The 22,596-nt window shown below is 35.1% G+C and overlaps 1 protein-coding gene across 4 annotated transcripts in view; it reads right to left on the reverse strand.

Moving 5' to 3' along the window:
- The window catches only part of PSD3 (pleckstrin and Sec7 domain containing 3), a 674,080-nt gene that overhangs the window by 371,812 nt on the left and 279,672 nt on the right, over positions 1 to 22,596 (reverse strand). For 3 of the 4 annotated variants that reach the window (XM_043562534.1, XM_043562553.1, XM_043562543.1), the window contains 4 exons: positions 8,384 to 8,578; positions 8,203 to 8,283; positions 6,110 to 6,222; positions 3,139 to 3,197 (listed from right to left, as the gene is read on the reverse strand). In XM_043562534.1, coding sequence (XP_043418469.1) covers positions 3,139 to 3,197; positions 6,110 to 6,222; positions 8,203 to 8,283; positions 8,384 to 8,578 — 448 coding nt within the window. Of the gene's footprint in view, positions 1 to 3,138; positions 3,198 to 6,109; positions 6,223 to 8,202; positions 8,284 to 8,383; positions 8,579 to 14,462; positions 14,596 to 22,596 lie in introns of those variants that run through there. The other variant, XM_043562562.1, reaches the window with a different exon arrangement.

The following is a 22,596-nucleotide window of genomic DNA, read 5'->3' on the forward strand; positions in this document are numbered from 1 at the left end:
TTTTTAGTTCCAATTAAATTATAACATCTGAATGAATTTCTCCCCAAAATATTGCATACGCCTTAGATTTTTTTTTCCTAGCCTACTTATTAGTGAAGTTCAATAATCCAACATATAATTAAAATAGCTCTCCAGTGCTTTTCCACCTTAGCACCTCAGTTACCTGCTACCATTCTTCAGTTTAAAGGATTAATGGAAGTTAGCCTAGCCAACACTCCAGAAATGAGATTTGACTTCCATGAACATCTCATTCATTTCCCATCCTTACCCAAACGGCACAGAACTTGGATAGAGTAGAGACACTAAAAGAGTTTGTTGAATGATCAAATAAATTAGAAAAAGAAAGAAATTCCAACATGTAACACTATATTAGATTTATTACATTAGTATACATTCTATTGTTTTATTAGTAAGAAAGTTAGCAGAACAAAGGCCCAAATCAGTGCATTTTCAATGTATTATTCCTTAGAGTAAATAAAGCCACAAGAAAGATTCACAAAGTAAAGCCAAAAGAATTCCCAAGGTATGCCTCCCCCACTGAAAGTATGAGAACACGCTTATCTTGGTACTTCTTAAAAAGGTCATGCTATCATGGCACAATGGTATGAAAGAAAAAGAAAATGGTTTATTAGTTTACTCCCCAAGAGGATTATTCTGACATTGGATTGAGTAATGAGAGGTAATGGCCTAGGCAGTACAGCCTAGGAAGGTGAAAAGGGGAAAAGGTTAGAAATGAACCACTTTATATTTTGAATGGTTCACCTTCAAAGGGTCCATGCTAATAAGTCAAACAAACATGATAACAAAAAATCAGGCAACCATGATGCAAGAGAAGCTACATCCAGAATTATGGATAAAAACTTACCACCTAGAAGGAAAATTTATTTTTTAAATGAATCCATAGTTTGAAGATAAGAGAAACACATTTTCATATGGTTAGTTCTCATGATAACAACTATCTATTTTAACAGACATTTAACAGCATGCATTGTAAATAAGGATTAAAAAAACTCTAGTATACAAAACCTAAACAACAGACAACCCTAAGTATAAAGCATACATTTTCAAAAACAAAGCTAAGAACTAATAATCATTAAATACATGATTTTGATGATATACAGAGATTTACTTGTACTTATAATATTCTTCCTCTTATATATGTAATTCTGCCACCACAGCCAAATATTAATTATGTATGACTGGCATAACTCAAGCTAATAATAAACTGTTCATTTGTTTGCTGTATCTTACTGATAAACTCTTACATTCTAGTTGCCAAAAAGAAGTATGATGCTTCATTTAATCTCTTTTCAAATATTCGAAGGAGGTATGAAGACAGAGCAAGAGCAAATCCAAGATCTGTGGTTCTGAACCTATGGGCTATAGACACTGGGGTGCCCATGCCTAGTTGGATATCAAGCATGCTGACTTATTTGAATAAATAATAAACCTCACACCTTTATCTCCTCCTGTTTCAAATTATTGTGATTAATAAGTTACATATTTATTTGAAAGTATTATTAAAGCAATATTAGCTTTTTAAAAGGTAATTTACCTTTTAATAGAAACCAATCTCGCATCTAGCAACTTCCACAGAAGTTCTATGAGATCCTCAACCTTTAAATAAGAATTCTTTTTTTTTTTTTCATTACACATTTTCTCAGTAAACAGACACTAAATGTACAACCATCATATATGGATGGGACCTCAAAATAACTCATGTGAAGAAGATCCCTCATGCTGGGACTCTCTGATTTAGACCAAAGTTATATGTGGACAAGAGCACTCAAAATTGTCTCTTTCAGCTGAAAGGTTGAGAAATTTAGTGTGAAGAAAAGAAGGGGACAGAATTGCAACTGTTATCATAAGACAGGGAAAGAGGAAAGCAGGGAAAACTTGCTTCACTGGTAAGAGAAAAGCAGAGGTCAGGACTATCCACTGATTCATCCTCCCCTTGGCAAGCTGGATGAGTTTAGATTCTGATCCTCATTTGAAGGCTCACTAGTACCTTCATTTCCATAAGATGTATTACAGTGCTATTACTCCAAAATGTCCCCTGAAAAAAATCTACATTCTTAATCTCTATCATCTCTGGACACATGTTATGCATGTCAACAAGTCACTCAGTTATTCTAAATTCACCTGATGCAAACTGCAAAAGGAATTTCTTGGTTGAGTATCATGAGATTTGTGAAGGCAGCGTTAAACTAACTGTCACTAACTACATCTCCTCTTCAGTCTTCTGAGGGTAGAACACTTCTTTCCCTTCAGTCCATCTTAATGGTCCCATAGAGCTCCATTTTGCCTTAAGGAAATTATGTGGCCTTTTGAAATAGGGGAACGAAATTGGACTGATAACTGAGTTTTAGTTCTTTTAATTGTAAGATAAATCATATAGCAAATCAAGGGATGATTTAGATTCTTTAATTACAAGAAACCTGGTTTTCTCTTCAAAATAAATGGACTGGAGGGTATGAAAAAGTTTTTGCGCTAAATAAGTATATATTGGCCTATATTAAGCTAAAACATTCTTATTTTCTCTAATATAAATAGTTTAGTAAACGCTAAAATTCCACATCTACAAAAGGAAAGCTTGTATAATAACTATAAATTTAAATTTATTCTACATCTTAAATACAGGAAGAGAAAGTAATTATATCATTTTGATATTTTAACTGGTAAAAGACCAGGTGAGCTGAGAAATGTAGAAAAGGCTGAGTTCTTAAGACTCACTACTGTATTTGGTGAAAACACAGTCAACATTTTCAGATCTAACTTATATCCCCTTTCCATCAGATATCAACTCTAATAGCTAACCAAAAACAAAATAAAACAAAAACAAAAACAAAAAAGTAAAAGCTCAGCCTCTGCCATCTACTGGAGAAAGAAGATACAGAACACACACATTACAGACAAAACAACTCCAGACATGTACATGATATCGTATTCACTTAAAACTAAGCTCTGTGCTAGCATGTAAAGTAAGTTATTTCTTCTTCCAAAGATTTATGTTTACCTAGCTGTCAAGTAGAGAATGAGAGAAAGGGCAGCAGATAATAAATATGTATGAACACAAAAGCAAAGATAAGCCCAAGACATTTTAATTTGTATAAGACATCTTCACACACCTACACTTACATGGCCATGGAGATCTGTGTTAAGAAGCATCATTGCACAGGTGAGGCAATGGACTCCATCTAAGGGGAAAGACAAGGAAAGAAAGCATTAATTCACTATTTCCTGTTGGCCTTGTTATTATCATTAAATAGCATACACTAAGAACCTATGAAAACACAATAATGTGGCTAGGCACAATTCATCATATTTGGGGAGACAAAAAAATAGATAAAAATAAATTACTAAAGGGACTTCAGTGACAAAGTTGGACTCTACTGCTGGTAAAGTATATTATTCTTACCTCTCTGGAGGGGAATTTGACAGTACACATTGTAAGCTTTGAAACAGTAATCTTTTACTTTTGACACAGTAAATCCACTTACAGGGCTTTACACTAAGGAAATAAGGATCTATACAAAATACAAGGATATCCAAAGAAACATTGCTTACAATGGGGAACAAGTAAATAAAACCCTCCAAAAATAAAACTGTTATGTTTAAGTCATTAAAAATGTTGTCCAAGTATACATGTTTAAATAGAAAAATATTTCATAGTAAATTATTACATGAAAAATGCACTAAATGCAGTATAGTTCCATTTAAATATATCTAGAATAATACATAACAATATTAAAAGATTATTGTCTCTGGATAGTGAGATAATTTTTATATTTTTATTTATATTTTCTTAATTTTTTGAAACACAAGATACAGAAAATAAAATAAACCATTTTCTACTATTCCTTCTTTTTTAACTTTCTGAGAGGAAAGTAAATTAAGAAAGAAGCAAAAGTTAAAGGAAACCAAGATTTGGGTCTTTCATTGTACTGTCTGGGTATTAGTTCTCTGGCTAAAAAAGAGGAATAGTTATCCTTTTTCGTGACAATTCTTTAAAGGCAACATGTAGGCTACTGGCACAGGATACTATGGATCAGACAAAAGTAAAATACTGGAATAATCTGAAAATATTAAAAAATTAAATATTCAAAAAAAATGTTGTTCAAACCAGAAGGATCATTTCACACTTAGATGGAAACATTGCTCTCTCTTCTTACTTTATAGAGGAAAAGAAAAGGCAATAAGAATTAAGCTTCTCATTTCCAAACCTTAGAAATACTTCTCATTCTTTTCTTGCAATTCTCAATCCAAGTATAGCTGTCCATAGCAGTTGCAGATGCAGAAAAATCTTACTAATGAATGCCAAATGTACAGAAAGGCCTTTCTAATTACTGAATTCATGAATGAAAGAAAGCTTATTTGGGGGCACCTGGGTGGATCAGTCAGTTAAACGTCTGACTCTTGACTTAGGCTCAGGTCATGATATCACAGTTTATGAGTTCGGCCAGGCATTAGGCTCTGTGCTGACAGTGTGGAGCTTGCTTAGGATCCTCTCTCTCTCCCTCTCTCTCTGTGCCTCTCCCACTCTCTTTCAAAATAAATAAACTTTTAAAAAATCTTAAAAAACAAAAAGCTTATTTTTCAAAGTATGCCTTTGAGGATAGTAGGTGATTTCTGTTATTAATGCCTCTAAGGAGATGTTACCAAATGCCCAAAAGTATATTCATTCCACTTCCAGCTTATTATTAAATTTTAAATACATTAAAACAAATTCCTTAAAAGCATCTAGAAAACTCAGCAGCCAACTCTAAAATATCCCTATCAGTTGAGGGTACACATCCATATTCCTTCTTTCACTAAGGACTGCTAACATCTTATTAGATATGAAGAAGGTTTTAATAGAAACAACTCCCTTTTTATCCCTTTCATTCTCTACTCCGTGATTACAATAGGCCTAACTATAATCAAAGAAAGGACTAAAGAAAATTAAGTTCCCATTTTACAGAGAAGAATGTGACTTTAATGATCAGATGGTTAGTTAATTTAGCTATAGCCTGGAGGGTGGAGACCAGAGACCTGGGGAATAATCACTTTAGTCAATATCATGTACACTTAACTGGCAATACTGAAGCTCAAAGATAACTGCCATTTCTAATGCATCTAGTCCTAGTGATCTCTTCCAGAATCTGTGTTTATGAAAGATTCTCCAATTGCAAATGAAAGCACCTGACCTCAAATCATGAAAACTTTGCTTTATTGCAGGAGTTGACATGGAGGAAAAACCTCTCTTGATAGGGTACATCAACAATTAAATAGCTTAAACTTGCTTTTTAAAATTAGTACAATAAACATAAACTCATAGTTCATTAAAATCATAAACCAAATTCAGTGGTCAGTGTTGTTACAATGAATATCAAACCAAAGCACTGGAGACACACCACAAACTCCAGTGAGATTTGTAAACGTTTCCAAAACTAACCACAAAATTAATAAGCATACATGCAAGGGGTTTAGGGTCAGATGTATAGGAAGAAGAAATAGGAAAACTAGCATTTCATTAAAATGTGCTTTGCATGTAAAATCTCAGAGTGACAGCATGAGCAACTTAAAGCATCCTGTCATAGTATGGAACATAGCTAAATTAACTAACCATCTGATCGTTAAAGTCACATTCTTCTCTGTAAAATGGGAACTTAATTTTCTTTAGTCCTTTCTTTGATTATAGTTAGGCCTATTGTAATCACGGAGTAGAGAATGAAAGGGATAAAAAGGGAGTTGTTTCTATTAAAACCTTCTTCATATCTAATAAGATTTTCTTTTAAGTAAAAATTAATTAAAAGAAGAATAAGGAATATCATGCAGTCATTACATGTCATGCTTTTTAAAGAATATTTAATGACATGAGAAAACGCTCAAATGAAAACGAAGGACAACAGGAAACAAAACTCTGTAATGATTCCAATTTGACATTAAATATTTCACAAACTGACTGGAAGGAAATAAATCAAGCAGTTAATAATAGTTATCTCTAGATAACTAGATGATTTTCATTTTCTTCTGTATAATCTTCCATATTTTCCACAATAAAATATAACTTTAATAATGAGAAAAATAGCCCTTGTTTTTTGAAATACAAACATTTCCATCAGATTACCTTGTGAAGCAATAGTGTCTGGGTTACAGTAAAAATATCTATTGGAGAAATGTATTAAAACTCTCTCTCGTTCTTGAGTTTCTCCCACAAGAGAAAATGCTTTAAAGAAATACCTAAAAAAGAATTAGGGGGAAAAAAGTGAAACTTTAGAAAACATTGCCATACTCTTTATGTTTGACAATTAAAATTACTTCATATAGGGGTGCCTGGGTGGCTCAGTTGGTTAAGCATCCAACTGTCTCTTATTTTGAGTTTATTATCTCAAAAATAAATAAAAATTTTAAAAAATTAAAATAAAATTAATTCATATATAATAAGAAATTAATTAGGGGTGCCTGGGTGGCTTAGTCTGTTAAGTGTCCATTTCTTGATTTCAGCTCAAGTAATGATCTCATGATCCGTAACACTGAACCCCACACCGGGCTCTGCACTGATAGCACAGAGCATGCTTGGGATTCTCTCTCTGACCCTCCCCTGCTAGCTCTCTCTCTGTCTCAAATAAGTATACAAATAAAGAGAAATTAATTATATGAAGATATTCTACAGTTATTCTTTTACAAAATCACTTACTATATAGCCATTCAATATAAATTTATTTTATTCTATAAAATGTCAATACAAAGATGGACAAGGCAATAACAATACCACCTTGGGAAGGTGGTAACTTCCCATGACTAAATGACAAATAGCCATTTAAAAGATCAGTCAGATAAAAACCAAAGAACACTTAAGGCTGAACCTACAACCATGAAGGCTATGTTTTAAAACTATACATGGATCACAGTTTATCATTTTGCTATATGATTATACTTGTCATTGACACATTGTTAAAATTACAATTATATTATTTTGTGTATAGTAGATTTCTCTTATTTTATTTTGCCTATTATCATATTATATTATTACCTTTTATATGGGAAGGAAATTGGGAGCTAAAACTATAAATTATTTCTTGGGTTAGGAATAAATTAATGTATGTATAAAAATTCTTTGAAAAATAAAAATATGCCCAGAACAACACACCAATCTAAATCTGAGTCACTAAGAGTACTGTCTATTATGGATAAACTCAGATGACCCTCACTAGACAAAGCACTTCCCTAAGTATGAGATGAATAGAAAAAAAAATCCTTTAAAATGTTCTAAAAAATCTTACTGTGGAAACATACATAAAACCTTATTTCTATGATGAAAATGTTGCTGTCTTAGTTTGTCAAATCTAAATTACACTGACCAAACTTTAATTTTTCATAACTTTTATAAACCACATCAGAAAGTAAAGCATAAATATAGATCTTTCCTCTGCCCTTATTTGTTTTCAGTAGAAAAACCTATGAGTGCCATTGATTCATGCAAAGTGCCACAGAATAAGTCACTGTTGTGCATTCTAATCCAAACATCCTCACTTCACCTCCCAAGGCACAGTTTCCTGATTTATAAAACTAGAGGGTTACACAGATGATCTCAGAATTCCTCCAACCGCTGACATGTTAAAAAGTTTATAAGAGTAAATGCTGACTAAGTTTTACTTTTAGCAGTGGCTCTTAGAAATTTACAATACAATAGTGGTGTGAAAAGTGAGGATCAGTGTGTTTATGACACTATTTTGAATGGATCAGCAAAAAGTGCTGAAACAGTTTTGCAGATATTTTCTGATTATTATGTGGATAGTCGTTTTTATTCCATTCATGAGTTAATACCAAAGTATCACCTTAAAAGGCTACTTGGCTATTGTAAACAAATGCTTAGGGAAAAAAATGTATAATTCTACAGCCTGTAAAACTGCCTTTTTTTAAATTGATCATTCAAAAACCAAGTTCCCACAGATTCTACTCCTCCTCGAGACTTACTTTGTCACTATTCTTTACCACATCATCTGCTAGATGCAAAATATGAGTTCATATAGGATTTCATAAAAACAATATATTTTTCTTTCTGCTATGTTTAATAACTATAGAATAATCTGAGCTAAGATTACAAAGTCACTATGGGTTTTAAAAAAATTAAAAATCACACTTTAGCTTCAGCATTACTTCTCTTCTCAGAATTAATTTTTGGAGGCAAAAAAGAACAGAAGTGATATTTAATCATACCTGAGAGACTGATCCAGTGTCATTCCTGTAAAATCAAAAAACTTCAGATATTCTTCTGCAACTAGTTTGCTAAATTCATTGCTATAAGAAAACAGGATAGACTCTGTTATTAAAGTTGAAGCTATTAAACAAGACAACACACACGGACACATTCAGACACCAGCCTTGGTACAGAACGTACTTCTTGCCTAGGTGCTTTGCGACATCCGATCTTTTGAATCTGTCTAGTTGATAAAGGCGTTTGGCCAACCTTTTGGCTGCTTCTATGTTGCTGCTGGTACCATTACTGAGACTTTCTGAGGTCTCCTTTTCCAGAATTTCAGTGCTCCCCATCTCAGAATGAGTCTCTAGTAGTGCTGTTTTTACCCCAGCATTGCTGTGAGAATTGATAAAGAAGAAAAAAATTAAAAAGATTTTTCTTATGTGACAAAAAAAGGAAAACAGCTGATGAAATTATCATATTGTAGCAATAAATGAAAAACTTTTAAATGGGATAGTTTTAGGCTTAATTATTCATAAAACTATTTACAGCAATATATTTCAATGTACTGAAGAAGTGATTGCTTAAACCCCTTATGAGCAGTTAGGACCTTTACATTTTTAAAAATACAGAGGACTCTAGTTACCTTCATGTTTCTGAACATGATATTCACTGTATAAGTGAATTGATATTCACTGTATAAGTAATTTAAAAAGAAAATTTTCAAATATTAATTCACTTAAAAATAATAAACCCATTTCATGGCATGCCTGGGTGCTCAGTCGGTTGAGCATCCGACTTCGACTCAGGTCATGATCTCATGGTCTGTGAGTTCGAGCCCCACGTCAGGCTCTGTGCTGGCAGCTCAGAGCCTGGAGCCTGCTTCGGATTCTGTGTCTGCCTCGCTCTCTGCCCCTCCCCCACTCATGCTCTCTCTCTCTCTCTCTCTCTCTCTCTCTCTGTCAAAATAAACATTAAAAAAAGTAAAAAAAATAATAAACCCATTTCAATGATATAAATATTTTATTAAAAATAATTTTCCAAAATAATAACATTAAATTTAATGAGAAAAGCAATAATTATTTCCATTTTTTACATATTTCTTTCATAGTTGGCTTACTAGAAGACAGCTGGATTCTCACTGCCACTTCTATATTTAATTTGTAAACAATAATATTGTTTTGGTTGAAATATATTAAGAAAATCCAGGGATACCTGGGTGGCTCAGTTGGTTAAGCATCCAACTCTGGATTTTGGCTTAGGTCATGATCTCCTGGTTCATGATATTAAGCCCTGCACTGGGCTCTGTGCTGGCAGTGTAGAGCCTGCTTGAGATTCTCTCTCTCTCTCCCTCTCCCTCTCTCTCTCTCTCTGCCCCTCCCCTGCTCTCTCATGCTGACTCTCTCTCAAAATAAATAAATAAACCTTAAAAAAAAGAAAGAAAATCCAGCTTATTAGTTAGAAAAATAAGAAGTATTTTAATCTTTTACAGATAATTATATTCTTTTTTTTTATAGGACACCAAAATAAAACAAGGGATAGTTTCTTAAATGTTAGTTGCAATAAAGTATCAATTAACCTTTTGTACTCACATTAAAATTTGTCTTACACTTACTTTTTCTTAAGATTTTATTTTTAAGTAATCTCTACACTCAACATGGGGCTCAAACTCATGACTCCAAGATCAAAAGTCACATGCTCCAGTGACTGAGCCAGCCAGGTGCCCCTGTCTTACACTTTAAATGGATCTTTTACCCAGGCATGATTCTGCATCATATATTGGTCATTTGCAAAATATGTTACACATTTCACTATATAATACTTTTAAAAGTTACATTTATTAAACGCCATGATTATCTTCAGAGAAGTCTTCAAGTATTGAAAAGATATCAAAGTTTTGGTGGCAGACAGAAATATTCCAAAATTCTAATTTTTGACTGAAAGCTCAAATTGTACTGTTGGCAACAAATATAGTCAGTAGTTTTCTTAAAGTATTAATAGACTCACTCTATCAATTTTTGAGAAAATGTTTGCCAATAATCATAGTTTTTCAGTTACACTTTGAAGGAAAACTGGCATTTCACAAAAAGCAACTAGTTTGTAACTCAACTTAATTACATGTAAGGCTGTCCGAAGGAAAAACATCAGGAGAAGAAGTGCTTTATGCATATTTTCCATTTCATCACATGTGAAAATAAAAAGGAATGGCTAAAATTAACAGCACAGGAAACAACAGATGTTGACAAAGATATGGGGCAAGGGGAACCCTCTTGTACTGTTGGTGGGAATGCAAATTCATGCAGCCATTCTGGAAAAAATAGAACTACACTACAACCCATCAATTGCACTACTAGGTACTTACCCAAAGAATAAAAAAAATACTGATTTGATAGGTCACATGCATCCAGTGTTTATAGCAACATTATCAACAGCCAAATTATGGAACGAGCCCAAATGTCCATTGACTGATGAATGGATAAATAAGATGTGGTATGTATATACAGTGGAATATTACTCAGCCATCAAAAAGAATGAAACCTTGCTGTATGCAATGGTATGGATGGAGTGTATTATGCTAAAGTGAAATAAGTCAGTCTGAGAAAGACAAATCCCGTAAGATTTCACTGATATGTGGAATTTAAGAAACAAAATAGATGAACATAAAAGAAAAAAGAGGGAGGCAAACCAAAAAACAAATTCTTAACTATAGAGAACAAACTGAGGGTTGCTGTAAGGGAGGCAGATAGGGGGATGGCCTTAGGTGATGGGGATTAAGGAGGGCACTTGTGATGAGCACTGGGTGTTATATGTAAGTGATGAATCACTAAGTTCTACTTCTGAAACCATTACTACACTATGTGTTAACTAGAATTTAAATAAAAACTTGAAACAAACAAAAAAGTTACGTACAAAAAGGTTAAAATGTAATTATTTTGTACTGCTTTATAAAGGAATTTTTAGGTGAGTTTTGTTTCTTTGAGTACATGGTAATGAAGAATATAATAACAACTTGGAAAGTTTGGTGCCACTACCTTTGTGTTAGAGGCCCTCCCTAAGGAATGTGGTGAAAACCTCAAGACTAGGAAAGGCAACCTGGCTATGTGTGTGTGTGTGGGTGACATTCCTCAAGACTCTGTAACATAGACCGCCCATGCAGACTGTATTTTACCACATATGGGAAAGAAAGGAGCAAAACTTGTACAAAAAGCAACCCCCCACTGCATTTGGGGCTCAGCCTTTTGGGTCTTAGCCCATTGAGCCCGTGCTGGCATCAATAAAGCTGCTTCCTAGAAAGAAAAGCCTGGGTGTCCCGACTCTCTGTGTGTGACTCACTGCTACATCTTGATTTGTGCTAAAGCCCCCTCCATTGTTTTCGTACCATCAGTGTAAATATCAATACAGTGAAAAAGGAAAATAATGCTGTACTCCTATTATAAAATAGCTTTGACCTCATTAACCTCCTGAAAGAGTCACAATAAGCCCCACTGACCACACTGTAAGAACCTCTGCTCTAGAAAGGGGTCACAAATTAGAACCTGGCTATAGAATGCTACATAATGCATTTGTAACACTAAACCAACAAGAATAGAGTAACTTCCAAATCCTCTCTTTAACTTGGAAAATAGGCAAAGATGTGTTCATGATAAACAACTATGCTTACGTAGCCTTCCAATGTACTTACCATAGACCCTAAACCTGACACAGTCAGAATTTTTCTGTAATGAACCAGACAGTAAATATTTCAGACAAGGCCTCATAATGTCTCTGTCATACATGCTTCTTTCATTTTGTTGTTTTTTTCTTTTTTTTCTTCAACCTTTCAAAACTTAAAAGCCATTCTAGGCTAGGCTGAACAGGCTCACAGGCCTAATTTTGTGTGTTTTTGCTCTATCCCATAGTTCTTTAACTTAGCCTGAATTATAAGTAACCATTTATTGTCTAAATCAGGACACTCTGAAGAAGGAACAGGGATAATAAAATCATTAAATATGTAATTATAATTGTTACGAAGTTTGAAAGAGTCATTACCAATAAAAAATTAGTTGTAAACTTACAGCATACAATAAATGACAAAAATCATTATAGCAAAAACGAATAGATTTTTAAGCAAAATTGCTCAATCTCTATTTTTGTCACTTATTCTACCTAACTTACAATATCCCATTTCCTACTACCAACTAGCTAAGTGGCAGCCTCGCAGATTCATGTTCACTATCACTCGAAGGCAGTTCCAGCCACTGCACACCAAGTAGCTCCTAAGGGCTGTGCAGTCCCAGACCTCCCTAACCACTGACAGACCTGAGGGAATTCAATGCCCCTTGCAACTCCTCTCCAAGCTCCCTTATCAGCAAGTTTTCCACAGGCTGTCCTTGAAAGTCAGTGATATGGGGAGGGATAAAGAGAGAGGTTATCCCACTTTGTCTTTTAGACTCAACTATGTGAAAATGATGATGGAGCATAAGGCAAACTGACAGACCCAAATACTCCCTACTCCCAGGTGGGGTATGTTTACTATTCCTTAGGCACTCCTGGCTGCCCAAGAACAAAGGAAAAGGGGAAAAGTAAATGGTTAACTGATAGAGATCACAGTCATGCAGGACCTGGGTCTCCATCAATTTACAAACATCTTAGTAAATTACAAGAAAAAGTCAGTCTTATCAACAGCCTAATCTCCAGAAACCTATAGATTCACTCAGTTTCCTGGAGCCCCAATATCACCTCTCCATAGTGATGTGGGAAACAAAGGCAGAAGGAAATGGCAGATAAAATTAAATTTCCTTATAACCTGAAGCCCACTGACAACTACTTGAGGCTAGCAGACTAAAACATTTCTCCAGGAGCTCCCAACGTCTTATTGTTAATGCTTTGTTGAGGGAAAAACAACCTTAGCTTGCCAATAGCAAGGCCTCCAGTACCCTGTGAGTCTTCTTTAATATGAAAAGCTCTTGGAAACTTCCACTTGATTTTTACCTTCCCTCAACTCCCAAGTATATAACCAGTCTGTCCTCATGGTCCCTGGAAGCTCTTCCTGCCCAGGGGTCCTGTCCCTTACTTTAATTAAATTACCTTTTTTGCACCAAAGACGTCTTCAAGAATTCTTTCTTGGCCATCAGTTACGAACCCCACAAACCCCACCATCACCCCAAAAACTCATCAAAAATTCTGTTCAATGCACATTTCAACTTCACACATTCCAGAGGAAACTGCAGAGAAGCTACAAGTACCAAGCGGAAGCTTATCAAACCCAGACTGACTTCATTTTTTAAAGTCAAACTAAGATGTTAAACCACAGTCAATGCCAGGACAATACACAAACTGGAATTGCTCTAGGCAAACTAAGATGTTTGATAATGCTTCTTTAAACAATTAGCCACCTTAAACAGTTTTCCAACAGAAGTAGATGCCAATTAAAATAAACTGCTACATTATGATGAAATCCTCATGCAAGTACATTTAAGTATTTTTTCATCCTAAACCTTCCTCTACAGAGTTACCACCCACTTTTATAAAATTTATCCTATCAGAAAGCTGAATGTTTAATTATATACAGCAAACCTATAATCAGTAAACTCATATTAGAAAATTCTTTTAAAGGGCAACTTACATTTTGTGTTTTCCCACATAAGTGGTAGAAATGTAAAATATTTATTCTAAGAACTGTTTTAGTTTCAATCAAGTAATTTTTTTATAATTATAAAAGAAAATCCCTGGAGTTGTGTTCTCATGCATTCTCTTACTCTATATATTAGCTATCACGTGAAAAAAAGAAACAAGTGTCAAAGAATTTTCTTTTCAATTAAACTGCTACTTATTCTTTTCCATGACAAATTTATGGCATATATTTAATCACTCTATGTAAAGAGTATAATTATACTACATGTACAGTACTACAAAGATTTTCTTCAGATATAAGAGACTTATCCCAATGAACATATATTTTTTAAAATGTAGTGGTCAAAGTCATTCCTATTTCTTATTTTTCATTCCTCATGTTTGCTTCCTCTTTCTGCTCTCTTGCCTGTCCCAGTCTATTTCACCTCATTTTCCCCACATTCACAAAAGGAGGTAATTTTCAAATCTGTACAAATCAGACTTTTCTGGATCTTCTTGAAAAAACCTTTAGTAAAAAAGAAATGAGGAATAAAGTGAAGATAAATACCTCCATTCCTAGGTGGTTTCATTCTGCCCCATTTCACAATTTATGAGATTATTTGAACAAGAACAGAGACTGTTTCTTTTAAGTCAGAAGCCTAGCAATACAATGGCAATACATACTCACCAGCAATCAGACAGACACCAAAAAGAACCCATCTCAGAGCCTAGCATGCCTGGGCCATACTTAATCTTATAAGCCCCTTCCCAGCACTCTTTGCTCCACAATTCCAGTGTCTGCTGGTCCACTAGGGCTTCTAAGGAACTAGTTCCCTATGAGGTCATATTATTATGACCTCATCTTCTTGGCAGAGTGCTTGCTGTTGGGGTTTGTGTAATGATTTTACAACCCCAATAAAAACAGGAACCAGAACACAGGGGCCACTGTATATCAAGAGCAGAAACAACAATGGCAGCCCAGCCTTCTTCATACTTGATAAAGCAAACTGGATGATGCCTCTCAGCAGGAATAACACCCCATTTTTTTTCCTAGAATAAAGAAGACATTGTCCATCTAGTCTGTTGAATATTAGATGCTTTCAGTAGTTTGAATTTTCCTTTTCTTGCTAGCTTCTTTTTTCTTCTTGATCAAGTAACTTTATAATCTCATAAGATGAAACCCCTAATAGTCACTTAAATGTAGAAAAAACTTCCCCAAAGGTTCTCACTGTGTTCTAGAAAATGCTTCACTGGGGCCTGCACCTCATACCTCCAAACAAATGTGGTATCATCAAAAGAATGATCAGATCATTGAGTGTGATCACTAGGCATTCTCATAACCTTTTTATCATACTATGATTGCCACATTTCCTAAAAAAAAAAAAAAATACCCACTTAAATCTGATTTTCATAAAACAAAAAAATAGTTTTTTAGTGTATCTCAAATACTGCATGGGACATACAGGGACATCACAGGGGACCTAAAAAAATCATTGAATGTTTATCTGAAATTCAAATTTAACTGGCCATCCTATATTTTACCTAGATTTACCTAGTAATGCTATCTTCTAAAATGTTTGTTCTAAAATTATTTGAAGACTTCCAATAATGGTGTTCTCTGTCAACTGGTAGTGTGTTTCACAATCAGATTCCTTATGAGAATATTTTGACTTACTTATGTGATTTAATTTTTATTCTTACTATTGTTCTACAGTTTCATCAAGACCTTCTCTCAGTTGCCTATGATCTACTGATCTTCTCTACTCTAAATGCAAAAGGAAAACCCTCTTTTCTCTGCATACTTTACCAGCCTGCATACTGCCACCAAAGCTGTAATAATATGTCTCCTTTATAAAAATCCTACACAAGATAAAAATCTATATTCTGTAGCATGTCAGATTGTTGGGAAAATAAGTAAAGTTATGCACCATAAGATGGTTGACGGGACTAACATAAGCTCTAGTCTCTAGCTTAGAGACTCCTCTTCCAGGTTCTTCTTCCTACCCTGTTTGCCCTGTGTGCCAAATTACTACTAATGCATAATGAGGAAGTAACAAACGATAAATTGTCCCCCATTTTTGTGTTTGGGACTTAGACCTCTGGAGAGGGATCTCCTCTGAGCCTGCTGGTGTAAAATAAAACTGATTCACCAAGATCTCCAAGTGCTGCTTGATTTTTCTGCCAGCAATCCAGCCTGGTTCCATAACAAGATAAGAACACTCACAAGCTGACCCCCAACTGCTTATTTAGATTTATGATCTACCATTTTCTTCATGGTTGGGCCACACAGGAATATTAGCTGTGCCTTCTTGTTATCCTACCCTAAAATTCTGGGGTGCCCCATTCTGCAAATTCTTACTGATTCTACAAGAGCCCAGGTGAAATAACTTTTTCAAGAATCCTACTCCAACTCACCCCTGCCGCAGTCTCAGCCTGATAAATTACCTTTATTCTAGCTCTGCTTTTAAAAGTCCCATCTCTCTCACCTACTACAATCTTGAATTTCACTTTGTATCCCATCACAAGAATAAGTTGAAGTTATTCAATAGCCATCTGTTAGAAGGATCCAAGAATTGAGCAACTACCTGTGCCCACTGCCCCCACTATCCTCTATGCTATACTATCAATGACATGTAGCACCAACTTTCTAACTCATTATGACTAATCCTGAAATGTTCTAGAGGCACTGATGTCAGCAGAGGGTACCAGTTATGTTGCCTGATTTCATATTTACTTTGAATTTAAATTTTTAAAAATTCTTTAAACTTTTATTGAATATAACTAGGATTAAAAAACTAAAGTAGGCTAAGGTGTCAAAGCATTTCCTGCCTCCATTTATAAAGTATACCTAGGGAATTGTGCATAGAAAACAACAACAAACAGCCACCTAGTTCAAATTTTATACTATATAAGCTGGGTAAAGGCCAGTCAGAAGAATCCCAAAGAGAGGAAAGAAATGACTCCAGTAGCAAGCAGAATGAAAGGGCCAGAGGGAGCAATACGACCCTGGCACCATTCTTCAGGCTGAAAATACAGATGGCAAAGGCCTGGAACCAACAAACTCAGGAAAGCTGGTACAAATGCAGAGCTTTCCTGGCCAGAATGAACGTCAGTCAAAAAGAGTTCTAAGTAAGTCATAAGCAAGGTACACATAAAATCCTGAGGTCTAAATTGCCTTTAAGAAAGAAAAGGAGGGGTGCCTGCATGGCTCAGTCAGTTGAGCATCCGACTTCAGCTTAGGTCTTGATCTCACAGTTTCTGGGTTCCAGCCCGGCATCAGGCTCTGTGCTGACAGCTTGGAGACTGGAGCCTGCTTTGGATTCTGTGTCTCTCTCTCTGCTCCTCCCCTGCTCGTGTTCTGTCTCTCTCTGTCTCTCAAAAATAAATGTTAAAAAAAGGGAAAGGAAAGGAAAGGAAAGGAAAGGAAAGGAAAGGAAAGGAAAGGAAAGGAAAGGAATTCTTCTTGGCCATCATCATGCAGGACATTTATTTTTCAGGCACTGCAGAGGTAGCACATGATCTAATCTTGGAGGAAATGTAAATGAGAAATTATTCAGAACAGCTATAACACCTCCATGGTACACACTCACCTTGCAGCATCTAACACTGATTAAGCACTTACTTTGTGCCAGCCACTGTCTAGTAATCCTAGAAACCATCTCTAATCCTCAATAACCTTATAAAGTAGGCAGTAGTACACCCATTTTACAGATGGAAACTGAGGCACAGACCTGGACACGAACAATAGTACTCCAGTACCCAAGTACTTTATATCCTTTACTACTATAATTTTGCTACTGTTAAGCATTTTCTGGTTTGTTTTTGCTGATTCAACAAATATGGTAGAAAACCCCAGGGGAGATAAAAATAAACAAACATAATAAATGAAAAAAATTACATATATATATATATATATATATATATATATATATATATGGTATGTTAGAAGGTAATAATTGCTATGGAAAAATAATAGAACAAAAAAAGAGAGATGAAAAATCTTAGTTTGAGGAAAGGGGTAGATAATAGATATAGTTATAGATACAGATAGATACAGATATAGACATAGATATAGATATAGATATAGATATAGATATAGATATAGATATATTTAAGTTTATTTATTTATTTTGAGAGAGAGGGGAGGAGGATGGCAGAGAGAGAGAGAGAGAGAGAGAATCCCAAGCATGCTGTGTGCTGTCAGCGAGGAGCCAGACATGGGGCTCCAACTCACAAACTGTGATATCATGACCTGAGCTGAAATCAAGAGTTGGATGGCAGACTGAGCCACTCAAGCACCCATTTTTATTCATAAGGTGGTCATGGGAAGTGTGAGCAAATTGAAGGGTGGAGGTGCCATCAATTAACATAGGGAAGACCAAAGTTGGCACAGGTTTAAGAGAAAGAAGTTCCACATGAGGGAAGGGAAACAAAAATAATATAAAAACAGGGAGGGGAACAAAACAGAAGAGACTCATAAATATGGAGAACAAACTGAGGGTTACTGGAGGGGTTGTAGGAGGGGGGGATGGGCTAAATGGGTAAGGGGCACTAAGGAATCTACTCCTGAAATCATTGTTGCACTATATGCTAATTTGGATGTAAATTTTAACAAATAAATGAAATTTAAAAAAAAAGAGAAAGAAGTTCCATTTTAGACATATTAACTTTGAGGTCTCCATTAGATATCCAAGGAGATATGGGAATATGGCATATGTAATACTTTCACAAAAGACATGTACCTGGGCCCTACTCCAGGGAATTTTCAGACTGTTGGCCTGAGGGGGGGCTTAGCATTTTCTTTTTAAGCTCCAAGATGATTCTGATGTGATATCAGGATTTTTAGCCACCACTGTAACCCATGAAAAAGCACTATAGGTCTGAAGAGGGGAAATGGAGAGATGTGGATTTTGATCAGATCAATTTTCTTTGTAACATGGGGGAATAACTGTACGGAGACAAAACTGAAGGCAGAGAGACCAGCCAGGAAAGTTATCAAAATACTCTGGCTAAGAGACAAGAACCTGAAATTGAAAGATAATTCATACAAATATCAAAAAACACCTGCTCTGAATGAGATTTAGAAAGTAAAATGAAAGAACATAATAGTGATTTGGAATGTGTATGGAGTTGTGTTCAGAGAGCAGAAGGCTAACTCTACTTAGAACCCGAGCAGAATACGTTGGCCACCAACCAAGATAACAAATACAAGAGGAAGAAGAGGTAATGTGTGCAAGAGCGCACACACACATGCACATGCAGAAACAAGAGATAGAAAGAGAAAAGAGCGTTGAGTTTGGTTTGAAGATGCAGTAATATAAGGTGTCTATAGGACATCCAGGCGACCTATCTAGTAGCCACACCAATCATCCATTACCTGTGGGAACTCAATACAGGCATAGCAGTTACCTCCATCAATGTGGATGGGGTCACCTGGTGAAAGGCTGTAATATCTCATCTGACCAAAAAACCCAGAAATGTGCCAACAAAGAAGTATGTCTAACAGTGTATTCATTTGAGCACAATTCCACTACAGCAAAAGAATTAAGAGGTCTCCTTTCATTTATTAATGAGATTCTACATGCAAGTGCTTAGTTTGCCAGTCAGTAACAATTATTTATTTAGAAGATGCTAAAAGCAAGTATTTGCCAAAATCTCCAGTTAGTTAGATGGCCGAGGTTCAAACAATGGTTCTATCACTCACCAGAGTTGATAGTAAACTCATGATTCTCTGTGAGCCTCAGTTTTTTCATCTATGAAATGGAGATTAACAATACCAACTCCCCAAGGTGTTGTGAAGATTAAATGAGTAGATGCATGGTTGGCACAGAGTAAACCATAAATGTTAGCTGCCATCACCAGAGCATCACTACTTCTCCCTATATCCTTAAGATTATTATTTAGTTATTTGGATGATCACATGAGATAATTACATCAGGCAGTATTGTATTAAATGTAAACTGCTATTTGTATTGTATATAAATGTTCATTAGCTCTGAGTAGAAATTAATCCTTGACATCTCTAAAGAAAACTGCCTCAAATTTTTGACATTTACATAGAATACATCTCTCTAGATGGGACTGCATTTTACTTATAAATGACTTCAGGAACTTTATAAGAGAACCATAAACAAAATCTAACTATAGAAACTCCTAATGGCTATTTCTCTGTTCAGGATGGAGAACATAATTCAGTTTCTAAAACTGAAGAATTGTAATAAGTGTCACCAAGAGGTTCTGCCTCCTTAGGATACTTTTTAAACTTCATTCATTTCACTCAGTCCTGCATTCAGTATTCCATACAAGGGCCCCAACATGCAAGGCAGTGGTACAGAAACTGATCAAATTTACCAATTTGCTTATTTACAATAAATAATTGAAACCTTTACTATTCTGGAGCCTTGAACTCCTCTGGGGGAATGATCCAGATGGTGCAGGTTTATTTTGTTGGGTTTTTTTGGTTTGTTTTTTGCTTTTTTTTTTTTTTTTTTTTTTGCTTTTTGCCTTTATGCCTTTTGAGATTTTGCTTTGTTTTGATTTTCCATATTAAACTGCAGCTTTTCTGGGTCAGCTCTCAAATGAGAATGTAATTTTGCAGAAATATTAACAAGTCAATTTTAATACAACTACATCATAAAAACTTGAAGTGAATCATGTGCAAATCAACTATTACTAGATGTCTAGCTTGATAAGTAAGGAGAAAAAATGATGTAAAAACATTTACATGTTCAGTATTTGCACAGAAGCTTCAGTGAATGAATCCATGAATCCCAATTCCAGTGGACAAGAAAGAAGAGTGAATCATTCACAGATGGACTAACTTGTTTTCCTAGAATGCTATTAAAATGTCACTGTATATTCTAGGTGTACATCTTTCATGAGATACAGCTTTTGGCTATGTTACTTCACTGCCGTGATAACGGCATTAAAAATCTCTAATGACACCATATCACTCTCTATCCTGACAAAAGGAAATAAAAGGAGCAACTGTATTCCACATCCCTGTAAAATCCATAAGTAGACAGTCTGAAGTTGACCATATCCTTTAATGACTGTGATTATGCACTGCACACTCTGCTGGAAACTGGATGGTGTGAATTTAGACAAAACACTCATATCTCTACATAGAAAACACTAGCTTATCCCCCATGCCAAGATATTACATCCCTTCTTGTTTCTCCACATTCAAATTTTCTAACTTAAAAAATGTTCACTTAAAGGAAGGCAATAACACTCTAAAGAAAGGAATGTATACATACATCAATAAATCACAAACTCATCGTAACATACCCTCCTTTGACTGAGGAGGAAGGAGGTACTACTTGGTAACGTGACATACGAGAAAGAAAGACATGTAAAACTAAACTGCCAGAGCCCAGTAACCTCACTCTTGGGATTTAGCATCCTTATTGCCTAATGCAATACAATTATAAGCAAGAAAGTTTAATTTAATACCCTTAGGGAGAGTATTTACAATAACAGAGAATGAGGTCAAATCTATCCTTCCAAAGAAAATTTATAAAAGGGAATGTCAAATTTTTGAAAGCCAAAACTTACTTGGACTAGCAAATGTTTGCTTTTTCTCTCTGAAATCACTACCAACTAAAAAGAGAAAGACAACAGACAAATACTACTCACATACAATTCCATATAACAAGAAAACTAATGATAGTGACTGATTTTGTGTAGGCTTATAATAATATTATTCCTTAGTGCTTCCCTCTATAGAGGCCCATTCAATGATACAATCTATTAAACAAAATAAGCCATTTCAAAAGCAAAATTCTCGAATAATCATTTGAAAACTCAAGACATTCTTTATTGTTAGTTCAATCATAATTATGTAATTTTTAAAAATTTTACCTGATACTTGAAAATCAGTTTTCTATCACTATGGTTATATTATTGAGGAAAAGTTATGATTAAAAAATAATGTTTTTAAAGTGCCATATTCTGCTCCTTCATACCACAGAGCAGGAAAAATGCTCAATTCTAATTTAAAAATATGAAGCACTGACTAAAACTAAAAGGCAACTGACGGAATGGGAGAAGACATTTGCAAATGACATATCAGATAAAGGGTTAGTGTCAAAATCTATAAAGAATTAACCAAATTAAACACCCAAAAATCAAATAATCCAGTGAAAAAATGGCCAGAAGACATGAATGGACACTTTTCCAAAGAAGACATCCAGATGGCCAAAAGACACATGAAAAGATCCTCAACATCACTCATCATCAGGGAAATACAAATCAAAACCACATTGAGATACCACCTCATGCCAGAGTGGCTAAAATTAGCAACTCCGGAAACAACAAATGTTGGCAAGGATGTGGAGAAATGGGAACCCTCTTGCACTGTTGGTGGGAATGCAAACAAGTGCGGCCACTCTGGAAAACAGTGTGGAGGTTCCTCAAAAAATTAAAAATGGAATTACCCTATGACCCAGCAATAGCACTACTAGGAATTTATCCAAAGGATACAGGAGTGATGATTCATAGGGGCACATGTACCCCAATGTTTATAACAGCGCTATCAACAATAGCCAAATTACAGAAAGAGCCCAAATGTCCATCACTGATGAATGGATAAAAAAGATGTGGTTTATATATACAATGGAATATTACTTGGCAGTGAGAAAGAATGAAGTCTTGCCATTTGCAACAATGTGGATGGAACTGGAGGATATTATGCTAAGTGAAATAAGTCAGGCAGGTAAAGACAGATATATGTTTTCACTCATATGTGGAATCTGAGAAACTTAACAAAAGACCATGGGGGGAGGGTAGGGGAAAAAATAGTTTCAGAGAGGGAGACAAAC

Source organism: Prionailurus bengalensis, chromosome B1, assembly GCF_016509475.1.
Source record: "Prionailurus bengalensis isolate Pbe53 chromosome B1, Fcat_Pben_1.1_paternal_pri, whole genome shotgun sequence".
NCBI lineage: Eukaryota > Metazoa > Chordata > Mammalia > Carnivora > Felidae > Prionailurus > Prionailurus bengalensis.